The sequence below is a fragment of the Fusarium vanettenii genome (assembly GCF_000151355.1).
Source record: "Fusarium vanettenii 77-13-4 unplaced genomic scaffold NECHAsca_97_unmapped, whole genome shotgun sequence".
NCBI classification, from domain to species: domain Eukaryota; kingdom Fungi; phylum Ascomycota; class Sordariomycetes; order Hypocreales; family Nectriaceae; genus Fusarium; species Fusarium vanettenii.
Genome location: NW_003315792.1, coordinates 12,309 through 25,059, shown reverse-complemented (window position 1 = coordinate 25,059; position 12,751 = coordinate 12,309). Strand labels below are relative to the sequence as shown.

Genomic DNA, 12,751 nt, shown 5'->3' with positions numbered 1-12,751 from the left:
GCATGACTTAAAGGAGCAGTCGATAGATTGGAAGTCTGATTAATAATTACAAGCAGTAAAGTGCTAAGACAACAATTGTCATGAGGTAATCTGATGATAAAGGCGTTGCCGCCATCCTGAGCTATATTGAATGATCGTTTGGACTGCGCCTCCGGCTGTGCGGAACTAGACTGAAACAACTGGCCCTGTGCGACCGGAGCCATCGAGTCATTGGTTTGTGGAAGAGAATGAACCCCGAGCAGTGCTGATAGTATTACCTAGCTGTGAGACCTACCGATACATAATCATAACACTCTCGGGCCAAGTCTACCACAGCGCTTATTGACATCATCCCGGAATAGGCGTGGATGGAGGAAGAATCGACAGCGGTTTCTATTTTGAAAAGCTAGATACTAAGGGAAACGCTTAATAGATATGCCTCTAAAGATGTGGAATCTACTACTTCTTTCCAGCGACTAAACCTAAATATGGGTGTGAGTGCGGGCCCTTGAGAGGGCGCTTCTGGGAAATCCTCTACGCCGGCAAGCCTCAGAAACTCTGTAAAGCCTTGACGCGTGCTCTCTTTGCTTCCCTGGCTTTACTGGTCGAGAAGGCATAGTCAAAGGTATGTGGTACTCCGGGGATCAGGTGGAACTCCACGTCGATATTTTCAGCAGCCATCCTCGCCACGTAGTCCATCACCTCGTCTCGAAATAAGTCTAGATTTCCGATATCGATATATGTGCTAGGGAGACCGGCAAGGCTCTTGTGTCTCGCTGGGACAGCATAGGGGCTGACGTCTTCTTCTGGGTTTGCGGTCCGTGTCCCGCCAAGGTACGCGACCCAACAGAGATGGCTCTCCTCCCAGTTCCAAGTAAGAAATGGTGTCAGGGGCGAGTCGGATGTGACGCGTGAAAGGCTGCGATCATCGAGCATGGGGTAAATCAAGATTTGCTTTGCCACCTGGGGCAGAAGCTTTCGATCCCGGGCGAGTAAAGCCGCTCCGGCCGCAATGCCTCCTCCTGCCGAGTTTCCCATGACGCCGATACGTTCAGCGTCCACGGAGAGCTCCTTGGCGCACTCTGATAGCCATTTCACGGCAGCGAAGAAATCCTCAACGGCGGTCGGCGCTGGGTGCTCGGGAGCCAGTCGATAGCCAACCGCGAAGAACTGGACGCAAGATTCTGCGACGTAGTCTGCAATCTCGGGCGCAAAAATCTGTACGCTACCTGAAACAGTGCCGCCGCCGAAGCCGTAGACAATAGCAGGCTGAGCCGAGTCTTGGTCGTAGTGGGAAGCAGTTGCGAAGCGGACTACTGATATCTGAGCGCCGTCATAGCTTGTGACGCTGTAATGCTTCTGCTCAACCCTTGAGTGTAAAGGATACTGCGCATGGACGGCCGTCATGCGGCGATTGACGTACTCTCGTAGGTCAAATACATTGGCGAAGCGTGGTGGCGGTCCAAGGTTTTGCGCTGAGCGCCACGCGAGATACTCCGGATCGTATCTCAAGCTTGTCGGCATGGTGTTCAAGTTGTCTAGAGTGACATGGAAAGAATGAGTTCTGGGATTTAGGTTGCCTAGCTTCTATGCTGACCGGGGATCCGACCTTGTGGATGGCACAGCATATAAATAAAATCACGCACTGAACATGTGCTATCGTTTGATCGGTGCCTCGATGCTTCCATAACAAATGCCGATACCGAACCTGTGGACCATGGGGAATATTTGCCGAGGTCTCGCGAACTTACCAACCAGCAAGCCAACTCCTAACTGCTACGTTGGCAGCCGTCCGATCCGAAGGAAGTTAATTTTGTGGAGTCCGGCTAGTGAGAGTCATGGTGACTCGCCGCTGACTCGCCTGCAGGGGGGGTGCGATATTCCCAGCGAAGCTGAAGTTGTTTGTAGGAAAAGTCTGACACTCATTTGCCGTGTCATGTCGCAAGGGTTCAAGCTTGATATTACAAACGCGTGAGCATATCGAATGTCATAACTCCTTGCATTCCGGATGTTTCTAGCTGCTCCAAGGACAGCCGAATATATAAAGTCATAGTCATTCAAGACAAAACTATCTCCAGTCTAAGAAACCATCGTCGTCACCCATTATCACAACTGTTCTCTGACCATCTTGTCTCTTATTTCATCATGCTTAGGCTTTGCTTCCTCGCGGCTGTAGGCCTCGCAACTGCGCGATCGCTTAGCAGCGTCTATGGCTCGAGTTTACACATTGAGCATGGCACCGTCACCAAGGGCCAAAGCGCTGTTGAGATGATGTCATCTGGCAAGCCATTTGACGGACCGAAGGTTATACCCATCAACAGCACCACCTTCGACTGGTGGTACTTTGACGTCGTCGCCAAGGATGCTTCGCAGTCCTTGACGGTTGCCTTTTACACCGCTCCGAAAACGGCCCTCGCCTTTCTTCCTGAGCTGGACACCTTGAACTTTGTCCACGTATCTGGCGTCTTCCCCAACGGCACCAGGTTCGTGTCGATAATCCCAGCCCAGGATAGCCAGGTCCGAACGGTCGGCGATGGCTCTTCAGGTTCCTGGGAGGGCACGGGCTTCAGCTGGCAGGGATCCCCAACTCTGGATCATTATAGGATTGCGGCCAATAACGCCAGCCTCGGATACAAAGGTTACATTAAGCTGAAATCGGTTTGTAACTCCATTCTCTTGATAATGGCCATGACGCTGATGTCTCATCCAGGTTGCTCCTGCACACTACCCCTGTGGACCGGCGACTCGGGGCCTCTCTGAGGAGGTCGTGCCTGGAGTTGGGTGGGCTAACGCAATGCCCGATGCTGAGGGTGAAGTCAAATTTCAAATTGGAGATCACCACATGTCGTTCACGGGCTACGGCTACCACGATAAGGTTAGTCAATCTCATCCGATGTATACCGGCATTCACATGCTGCAGTTGATTGACCTGCCATAGAACTGGGGTTCGCGCCCATTTTACGACAGTGTGGGCTCGTGGTATTGGGGCCATGCTCGCCTTGGAGATTACTCCATCGTTTGGTTTGACACGCTTGACACCCACGAAACCGAATACGTGTCTGCTTATGTTTCCAAGGCCGGGAAGGTGTTGACGCATCAGTGCTCGGGTCTTAAGGTGCGTCCAACTGGAGACAACTCAACCTATCCACCTGTGGTATCGACTGGATCACCCTCCGGATACTCCATTGAGATCGCTCTGCCGAAGGGAGAAAAGCTGCTGGTCCATATGAACAACTTGGTCCTTGCGACTAGCATTGGGCAGGTGTATGAACGGTTCATTGGTAACGTCAGCGGTACGTTAAATGATGTCTCCTTGGGGCATAGTTCGGGGCTCTGGGAGCAGTTCAATATCAAGGAGAGCTGGGAGTGAGACTGTGGGCTTACATGGGGGTGCTGGATAAAGGCCTGAGCCGCTTGCAGTGTGTACTTGCCAAACCCCCATCACCGTGCAATCATGAATGGAGATGCATTCCTACCATCGCACTAAACCCCCATTGTCATTCTCTTACAATAGCTTATAAACAAGAATTATGAGGTCTTCGCGACTTCGTGATCATTTTAGCTTGCTCATTCTGGGGTCATTCGTTATGATCTCCATCGTGTGGTCATCTTTTCTCAAGGAGCCGGCCTTAATAGTAAAGAACACCTTTTGAAATACAATGTTGGAACTTTAAAACAACACAGTGCCGCGTAACGCAGTAATCTTGATTGGTCAGAGCTTCTAATTGTAGGTTAAATATCATGCTTAGCTTGCTTGCAAAGACAAATGTTTTCCAAGGAGCCAATTAACCTCTTCTCAAGGAACGATAAAGGCCCCGTCTTATCCCTACCTTCTTCCTCAGTTTGGATTCATTCATAGAATGTGGCCCTGCAGGTATTAGGTAGGGTATTAAAATGGGTACCCATGGGTAATTTTAGCGGTATAGTGACTTCTGACTGGCGGTTGTGGGCAATCCTGATAGTAATAATTTGTATGGAGAGAAGAACTCATGGGTAACCTAAAAAGCAATGTTTTATGCCTTGGTATTAGCCCTCTTCAACTCTACCTCCAGTTGGAAGTAGCTACTTTATTATCACTACACTAGTAACGCGTTTACCAATACATGTAAAACACGATGACTCTGGCTCTATGGCAACGCAGTGCTGCATCGACGACTACAGTCAAAACGTGGAAGTGAGACTGCCAGTCTCTCCATATTTACCTACCCATCGCATGCGCAGAGTTTCGTATCAGAGAGATACCCCGAGCTCTAAAAGTATCAGGCTCTATGTGTATTCCCTCTTGCGCGTTGAAAACGATGCTCTGGGGGTTTGATAAGTCGTACTTGGGCCAGAAGACCTCTTTATCTGACCCTAGCGATGTGTCAGCCTCTGATGCAAGTACGGTTTCAGAGCCAATAGGAACAAACCTCGAACTGAATTTGGGGTACCAGTGTTGACAAAGTTAATCCACATGCGTCTCATCGCCTGACTTAGATTCTGATACTTGGCACGCAAGACGGATGTTGAAACATTGAACGGATTGTAATCATATCCTCCTCCATCGACGTTGCCGAACACAAACGCAACTTCTTGGAAGTGGGCCGCCCCGTATATCTGAGGAGACAGGCCAGAAGGAACGGTGTCGAACCGATAACTATATGTCTCTGCGCCGTGTCTCGCCCATGCCTCGGCGGAGATTCGACGGCCGGCGGACATGACCAAATCCCCAAGAAGTAACGAAATCCGGCCGTATAGAGCACCGCGAGGAGCTCCAGGGTCCATGAGAACAGTACCAAGATCTTTCTTGACTGTCGAGGCGTCAGAATGGAGGTAGAGTTCCTCAAACTGTTGCATGGTGTGGGCTGATAGTGAACCCCCTTGCAGAAAGTTTCGTAAAGCAGTCGCAAAATCCGTCGAGTTGTTGGTGCCACCGGGTGAGAAGTCAGGCACGAATGGCGTGCCCTCATTGGTGTTGGAGCCAATCAGAAGGGGAACACGAACAAACATGCCGGTGTGAAGCGCCTCAGAGTTCAGCCGCTCAAGCAGCACATGGTCGACAATCGGGTTCCAATTCGTAGTTCCTGAGGCGTCAAGGAGAGCCTGGGGAGGGATGGTCTGCAGACAAGACAATGACGAAGTGCTGTTAATGCAACCCGTACTCTCCAGAAGTGATTCCAACATGTCATCTTGGGTTTCCGTGGAGGCAAACGGCAGGTGATAGAATGGACCCCCACTCTCAGCAATGGCGCCACTGAAAAGACCTTCGTCGCGTCCGTTGTTTGCCAGAAGGTGGAATCCGACAGAGAGTGCACCGGCTGATTCGCCAGATATGGTGACGCGACGCGGATCACCTCCGAACGCGTGGATGTTGTCCTGGATCCACTGGAGGGCAAGACGCTGGTCCTGGATACCAAGATTGACACGCGATTGGTCCCGGAAAGGCTTGCCGGCGATAAACCCGAAAATGGACGTGCGATAGTTGAGGCTGACCCCAATGATGGGGGAACCCATCTCGACAGACGACTGTACGATATCGGACATGTTGTAACGCTGATCACCACTACCACCCTCCTGGAACCCCCCTCCGTAAATCCATACCAAGACAGGTACGCCTGGGGGGGTTTCGCATCCAGAAGGCCGCACAACGTTGATGGTCAAGCAGTCTTCGCTCTGGGGATAAACGAAGTCCTTTTCGTCGAATCCTGTCAGATTCAGGCTTCTACCGTAGCAGAAGGGCCCGTAATTCCCAGCAGGGAACGGCTTTGACCATTTCTTTGCCCAAGGCTCTGGTCGAGTGAAGCGACGTTCTCCTGTCGGTGGCTCTGCGTAAGGAATTCCCAGAAAGTGCTCTTGTTGCTGAGGACGGTGGTAAACTCCCACGACTGGGCCGTTTCTCGTCCAGGCTATGGGTTTGTAATCGTGCTCTAGCAGCGGTGCTGCAAGAGCTAGCCAGCTCCAAGCAGCCAAGCTATGCAAATAAATAGAAAAGTGCGCTTTCAGCATCATGACGAGGATGGTGGACAAGGTAGAGAGACCATTGAGTGCTTAGGAGGACCGCAAGCGTTATATTTGTACTGTAATGACGAAGTTACCGTGGGGAGACAAAACTGTCAACGATTGCTGGTGCAGTCCCACACCATTCAACCTGGAGCATCGGGGTAATTACCAAAAAGACACTTTTACAAGGGCTTTGTCATATGAATAGGGAGTGGAGAAACGCTGACTCGCCCAGCTTCGAGGCGACTCACCAACGTGGGGCTAATTTACCTGGCCCGCTCCATCTTGGCTGGTAGCGGGCTTTCTAGCTCCCTGAAGACTTTCGTATCCGTTGGCTCATCTTGGAGATTCGGGCTCGGGAAAGTCCAGTCACCGGCATTCTGATAGCGACCCTTTTTTGCATGACATTATCTTGTAATTTGCGTAATGGAGTCTCTAAGTCTACGAGTCACATGGGCAACAAGTGCTCCTCCCTGATAAGAACATCCGGATCCAAGTCTTGGACCAACTCGGGGTATTCGACCCAGAACTTCTCCAGCAAGCCCCATGCGCTCTTTCTTGTAAAGAGACGCAAGAAAGATTGATCAACCTGTGGTTCCCCATCCGCCTCTCTAGTGATGAACTTTCCATTAAACACCCCGCGTAGACGACATGTGCACCCCAGGAGACCAAACACCGCTTCCAGGTCATAATCCTTCCAGTTTGTTGCCAGTCGAGACCTCATTGACGGCCAGAGGATAAGGTCAATGCAGATTGGATGTTCTACGAGAAGCTGACTCGCTGTGGGCCGGTAAAACTCTGGCATTAAGGAGAAGCTTGTCGGCGAAGGAGTCGCAAGCCACTGTCTGTCGCGTGAGCATGTCTTTTGTCCTATGTCTTGCTGGCGTATGCAATAGTACTGGGATGGCCATACCCTTAGGAAAAGGTAGCTCAACCAACTTATAGCGAACTTCTCGGGCGGCAAAAGTGCATATGGCCCTGCTTCTTCCGAGACAGCGTTCGCAAGTAGATTGCTGGATCCGCCGAATAGGAGATCCACCGCCTTGGGTGTTTCTGGAGCAGATGACAGTTTGTCTGGATTGCTGCGCACATGTGCTAACAATGCGCCAAAAGACTCGCTGCGGATCAACAGTTGTGGCACCTGGGGCGGCAAGAAGCTGATGATCGGCAGTCTCTGCCACTGTGGTGTTTCTAGAAGCATATCCAATGACCTCAATGGGACAACGGCGTTGGTGACTGAGTTTTGAGGTTTGCTACAGCCGTTGTGGTGCGATCGCGTGGTGAGGACAACCCGGCATTCATTCATGGACCCTTCACCAGTTGTAGCGAGAATGCCAGGTCTTCGTGTGTTGTCCGAGAGTGGCGAAGCTGCAAAATCCGAGCATTGTGCCGTCCCTGATCCCGAATCAGTCATAGGGTCTTGTTCCGAATTGTGGGCTAGGTTGTTATGTAGGCCGTCTCTCGTCTGTACAGCAACGTTCAATCGCTGGGGGGACTGCGTGTCGCTGCTACAGCCTTCCTGGAAAGCAGTGCCTTCGGGAAAGCTGTCGCGCAGTGGCCGGCCGTGGTGGTGACCGCGACTTCTAGCCCGGCCATGTGCTTCAGATCTCCCGATCTCTTGTTCAAGATGGGCGATATGAGCTAAAAGCGTCTGGATGTATTCCCGATCACGGTGTCGCTTTCTTCGCTGGTTCTGCTTGTCCCGCTCGCGCTTTCTCCTCAAGGCTTCCGACGGGTTATGCAAAGCGGCCACATCGGAGTCCATCTGGGCCATGACTCTGGGACAGTACGGAGTATTAGTAGTTGGGATGTATTTCGCAACTGTTGCCTCTACAATGGGTGAGTCTCGTCACTTTGAGCGATTTAAGGGGGGAGGTTGGGAAATTGTGATAGAGTTGGACTGTCACGGCCATGGCAGAGGCCAGGCGGGGAAGCCCGACAGAAAGACTCTGACTCAGCGGAAAGCAGCCGCCTCGGTTAAGCCCGCGCCGGCCGAGCATTGAGGTTAGTCCTCCCGGGCGGAATAAATTTCATTCATTCAATCCGCCCTGCCAGTCGGAATAGGAACAGCGGAATCTAAGGATGAAAAGGCCGGTATTATTGAACCGTGATGGTCAGTTACTCTGTGCATCTAGTTCAACACTCTGCTCTATCATTCCTTCGCCTGCATCTACCTGGCTGTCCTGTCTTTCCTATTGGGCTAGCTCTCGTACACAAAGTTGATGCTGGCTCCAGCTATAATCTGACCAACTACCTCATCCAGCTGCTATTCTGACTCAATCCCAACTTGTCTTAGAGGAGGAAAAAATCCTGGCCGATGATCCTTCTCCTTTGCCAGCCCAATCAGACCATCTTGACAGTCTTGAACCCTTGTGCCAATGACCTTGGCTAGGTGCAGTGACACGAGAGACGAAGGCATCCTTGCAGAGGTACTCGTCTGAGTGCCTTCAACCTGAGAGAGATCATCGTGCATTCGGGCCACGAATGTTGCCGTCTGTGCTAAGAAAGATCTCCTGTAAGCACTTAAAGTCGCCGAGAGTGAAGTTGGCGGCGTCGTACACTTCGTTATACATCAAAGCCGGTCGGAGCAAAGTTGGAGACAGCCGCATGTCCAGATGGAACGTCTCAAGTGTTGCTCGGTAATGCTCCAACGCCCTAGTAGCATCTGCAGCACCGAAATGAGGAGCTTCGTATAAGTCGCCGGCCGCTTTCCTGAAAGCAAACGAGATATCGCGCCAACGTGCTTCATACTTGAATGTACGAGGGTTCCCAGTGCACCAGGTCAGTAAACTTTCGAGTTTCTTCTTCTTATAAACTACGTCAGTGATACAGAGTGTAGCAAGATTGGGCAACTGGCTCGTCTGGTGCGAGTTCAACAACGAAATGGAGTGGGTGTTCAGTGTTCCCAAGCTAGCTGCCAAAGTCACGATAGTATCTCGATGGGGTTCTGTATCGAGAGTGTTCAACCTTGGCAAATTTCTGACTCAGAGAGCCCGGATAGAAGATAAACAAAACTGTATAGGTGAGTTAGGCCCTTATTAAAGGCTGAAATAGTCCATGGTGGGCAGAAGAGCAATGAGCGTGGCGATGAGTTCGGCATCCAGCATCTGGAATCCCCAAAGGGTCTGGAGTTTTGCATATCTCTCTCGCGCTGAGAAGTTGTGCCATCCATCTCCGGTGCGAAGAAGATCTGTAGCAGTTCTCCGTAAAAGCCACTCCAATATTCCCGCTCGGCCTCTGAAGCCTAATCTGCCCGCCGTTTCCAAGCCTTGACGAGATCGACGTCGAGAACAGCCGCCGATTCTAACAAGGAATGTCTGATATGTTTTCCGTCGATGTGCTTTCGAAGAAGAGGATGAATTGCCACTTTGCAGACCTTGTCTGCTAGATCTCTTCGTTGCCCAACAGTGTGCATGAATGGGATGGGACGGTTGTCAAACTCGTAGTACCTAGGGTGGACAGAGCTGCCACATCCCAGCACGAACTCATGATATAGGATGCTTTAAACGATATATCAAAAGCCCTTACAAAAGAGACTAAGCAAGTCTAGCAAGAACAAACCGTGCCGGTCTAGCGAGCACAAAGACCATTCATGTGGATAACCGGGTAATTTATAACGGCGCGCGGGAACGCACAAAGGAATAAACATCATAAGACCATAAGCATGTCAGACTCGGCTTCCTCCACAGTCACCCGGTTAAAAACAAGAGGATGAACGCCTTTGAACCAGCTAATGTGAGTGTCTCACAAACAACAACCAGTGAGCAACAGTCAAAGAGCCCATTCCTAACGCACAGTATGCGGCGCACTATAAGGACAAACAAGGCAACCTCCCCCACAGGTAAGATGGCACAGCGATAATCCTAGGTCTAGGCAAATTTAAGTCCTCTAGATACCCGTTTTTATCCAGACCCATCACTGTCTATGTCTCGGGCCGAGCCAGGGCACATCTTTCAGCCCCATTGTATCAAGAGTCGGGAGGCTTTCGAGCCCAGGCGACCTTCTACAAAGAATGGCCATGGATCTTCTTGAACCGAATCTCATGTCGATAGTGTACGCTAAAGATGTCAATTTTCTCCTTAGACCAGCCTAGCAGGTTTGCAATAAACATCAAAGTACCCTACTGACCCATGGCACTCTTCTCAAGGATTGATCCGTCATCGCTGTCATTATTTTGTGACGCCTCATGGCTTTCGATGTATCCACCGGGCATGAGGCATCTATAGGCTTGCCTATATAGTGTCGGCCAGTTAACGATGCTGCCGACCAAGAAGTGCATGTGCACGTAATCGAGGGAGTTACCTTTGAAGTTCTATTCTTGAGTGCAGCCATCCATTTGGCCGACAAATAGGTGATTGACCGTTATCCTTAGATTCGGATAGAAGGGATAATTTCACAGCTTACCACTCCAAGTTTGCAGGCATCCAGCTTGGCTGGATTGGTGAGATATCATTCAAAGTCTTTGTACCTGTGCCGGTGCCGATGTCCACCGCCGTCTACTCGTGAATCACATAGTAAGCAGGCAGCTCAGTTTCTCTCGAGGGCTGACCTAGAGACAAACCTGAACATCCTCCTTCAACGGAGCTCTAAAGAGCTTTTCACTGTACATAAACGTCATGACATGATGGCTACAAACAATGTCAGTCAGCTTTCATGACTTCTGACTTAGAGCCTACTTGATGTCCAAAGCCTCCTTGGATTGATCGTCGTTCGAGACGCTATTTTACCAGTTAATATCACCGACATTTGGGACTGTGCGGTCACTCTAGTCATCAGTATTGGGCATTTCCTTCCTCACCGTGATACCACCTTCCATTGATCTCTCTGGTCTCAAGAATGCTAGATGACAGCGAGACGGTAGAGCCGGCGTTATCACCCGGCGCAGAGTCAGTGTCATCGTCAACTAGCTGAGGCTCACGAGTCACAACCACGTCAGTCATTGCCTACAGTAACCAACGGGGTCTTTTATGTAGGTTTATGTTATAGGCTTCGACTGTATCCAGTGTTGGCCTGGCAGTAGGCCACTGTCAGGCTCCACGGGAGGTGCACCTGCTGCGACGGCTGCAGGATATTATGAGCGGGTTGCTGCTCGGACATCTTCGACAAGAACAATTGGGTCGGCGCTGCGAGAATAAAGTTGCAAACGATATTTCGCGGTTTTTGAAGAGTTGAACAAGCGGGGGAAAAACGTATCATATCCTCTTTTCCGGCTTGCCAAGCGGCCAGGGTGGCTTTTTGTTCCTCTTTATCCAGTATCCCGGTCGATGAGGCGCGAGTTGCATGTCATGGAAGGGGACCCATATGAGGGGAGAATAGTCGATGAGCCACTAAAGCTTCCAGAGGCGTAAAATGGCCAAAATAGTAATAGTGAGGAAACGAGAGGCTGTAATTATTGAGATTCCAAACCAAACCTTCTCCTTTTTATGAACTAGTTCTGACTATGTTCATGTCTTATATAGATCGCTAGTGATGCCCGATGTTGCTAACTAAACAGCTCTTTCAAGAACCGTGCCAAAACGCACAGCTTAGTCCAGTCCATTTATAACTTTGATGGATGAATCTCTTTCCTGAACCTTATGATAGACTGTTGGCTTGTTGACGCTGCTAAGTTCCCCTGCTTGTCCTAAAGTTTGGCCTTAGGGAAAGTCTGGCCGCTGTTACCTCGCAAAGTTCTGCGTTCCTGTAAGTGCTATTCGTTTATCTTCACGTCTGTAACGAAGATGCGTAGGGTAAAATCTAGCGTTGAGCAAGCCGTGATGTCGTCGAACCATAGATGATTATGACTTAATGGCAGGAATGAGAGGCTACCGTCTATTAAGAAGGAGAGGATAGCTATATTCTCGGGTGGTGTTTTAAACTCCCCCTTAGCGTATTGCTACTTAGTAGATACCTTGTCTATAATGTGTCGGTTGTCTTGAGTCGTGATGGTTTTTATTGTAGCCCCCGCAAGGTTTTGACTAGACACTCTATCCACATAGTATCGATTGTTAAAAAGTTGTCAGATATGCCAAAGGACTTCAAGTACTGGTCCCCTTGTTGCTTGGTGTTTATTCCCTTCTCCAGCAAGCGACTTACTTGTGTCTTGCTGTCGGGAGAGTCCTCGGGTTTGGGCTAGATGAAGCTTGGTGACTTTGAATAGGCTAGGGTTGAAGGATCTTTGACGTGGAAATCAGCTAGTAGCTCCATATAGGCATGAAATCTCCCGTTTGATTGTTTCTGCTTGACTTGAACCCTCCTCGTGGCGAATGATCGCGTATCTCTAGTGTTAGTCACGCTATAGTGTAGCTTCCTGTCGGTTGACGCTGGGCCGTGGAAGTGGTCCATAGCAGAGTAGAAGGATATGGTGGGAGGAGTAGTTGTATAAGTAGCGCTTATTGTAATGGCTGTAGCGTAACCCCTGTAGGCGAGGGGCATTAAATTGCCTATCCTGATGGGAAGACGCTTGGAAATATACTCTATAGCCTCTGATCGCCTTAAGCTAGAGTATACCTCTTAAACTAGCCCCGAGCTTAAGGCCCTATATAAGTCTAATATAGGAATCACCTCTGTATATTTAACCCTAATATTTGCCTTTCTAGGCGATATTATTGCGGCAATGCTTACTACCGAGCTAGATTAGCTGTAGTAGGGCATCCCGGTTATTATTACGGAATGCAGTTTTCTATATACGGAGCATAGGCACTAGGCTATTTGGACTAAGCATACAATATAAAATATATGAAATACGTTATTTAGAAGTGGCCTCAGACGACGTTTATTTTAATATATCTTAGCATGCGGTATAGCGGTAAAG

The 12,751-nt window shown here is 49.9% G+C and overlaps 5 protein-coding genes across 5 annotated transcripts; 1 reads left to right on the top strand and 4 right to left on the bottom strand.

Annotated features, from left to right (window-relative positions):
- Positions 1-528: 528 nt before the first annotated feature.
- NECHADRAFT_56005 (uncharacterized protein) lies at positions 529-1,503 on the bottom strand (the record flags this gene model as incomplete). Its single annotated transcript, XM_003039483.1, has 1 exon — positions 529-1,503. One exon carries the CDS (start codon positions 1,501-1,503, stop codon positions 529-531), a length of 975 nt encoding a protein of 324 aa, XP_003039529.1.
- Positions 1,504-2,124: 621 nt separating this feature from the next.
- Positions 2,125-3,349, top strand: NECHADRAFT_89104 (uncharacterized protein; the record flags this gene model as incomplete). Its single annotated transcript, XM_003039489.1, has 3 exons — positions 2,125-2,637; positions 2,690-2,854; positions 2,918-3,349. The coding sequence occupies 3 exons, from the start codon at positions 2,125-2,127 to the stop codon at positions 3,347-3,349; spliced, it is 1,110 nt and encodes a 369-aa protein (XP_003039535.1).
- A 983-nt stretch (positions 3,350-4,332) lies between these two features.
- NECHADRAFT_55991 (uncharacterized protein) lies at positions 4,333-5,964 on the bottom strand (the record flags this gene model as incomplete). The annotated part of the gene is made up of 1 exon (XM_003039482.1): positions 4,333-5,964. The coding sequence occupies one exon, from the start codon at positions 5,962-5,964 to the stop codon at positions 4,333-4,335; it is 1,632 nt and encodes a 543-aa protein (XP_003039528.1).
- Positions 5,965-6,448: 484 nt separating this feature from the next.
- NECHADRAFT_17059 (uncharacterized protein) lies at positions 6,449-7,042 on the bottom strand (the record flags this gene model as incomplete). Its single annotated transcript, XM_003039481.1, has 2 exons — positions 6,449-6,799; positions 6,872-7,042. Coding segments are annotated over 2 exons (522 nt in total), but the record flags the coding sequence as incomplete, so codon positions are not given.
- A 4,539-nt stretch (positions 7,043-11,581) lies between these two features.
- Positions 11,582-12,661, bottom strand: NECHADRAFT_98311 (uncharacterized protein; the record flags this gene model as incomplete). The annotated part of the gene is made up of 5 exons (XM_003039480.1): positions 11,582-11,638; positions 11,675-11,833; positions 11,917-12,069; positions 12,121-12,413; positions 12,628-12,661. The coding sequence occupies 5 exons, from the start codon at positions 12,659-12,661 to the stop codon at positions 11,582-11,584; spliced, it is 696 nt and encodes a 231-aa protein (XP_003039526.1).
- Between the last annotated feature and the right edge of the window lie 90 nt (positions 12,662-12,751).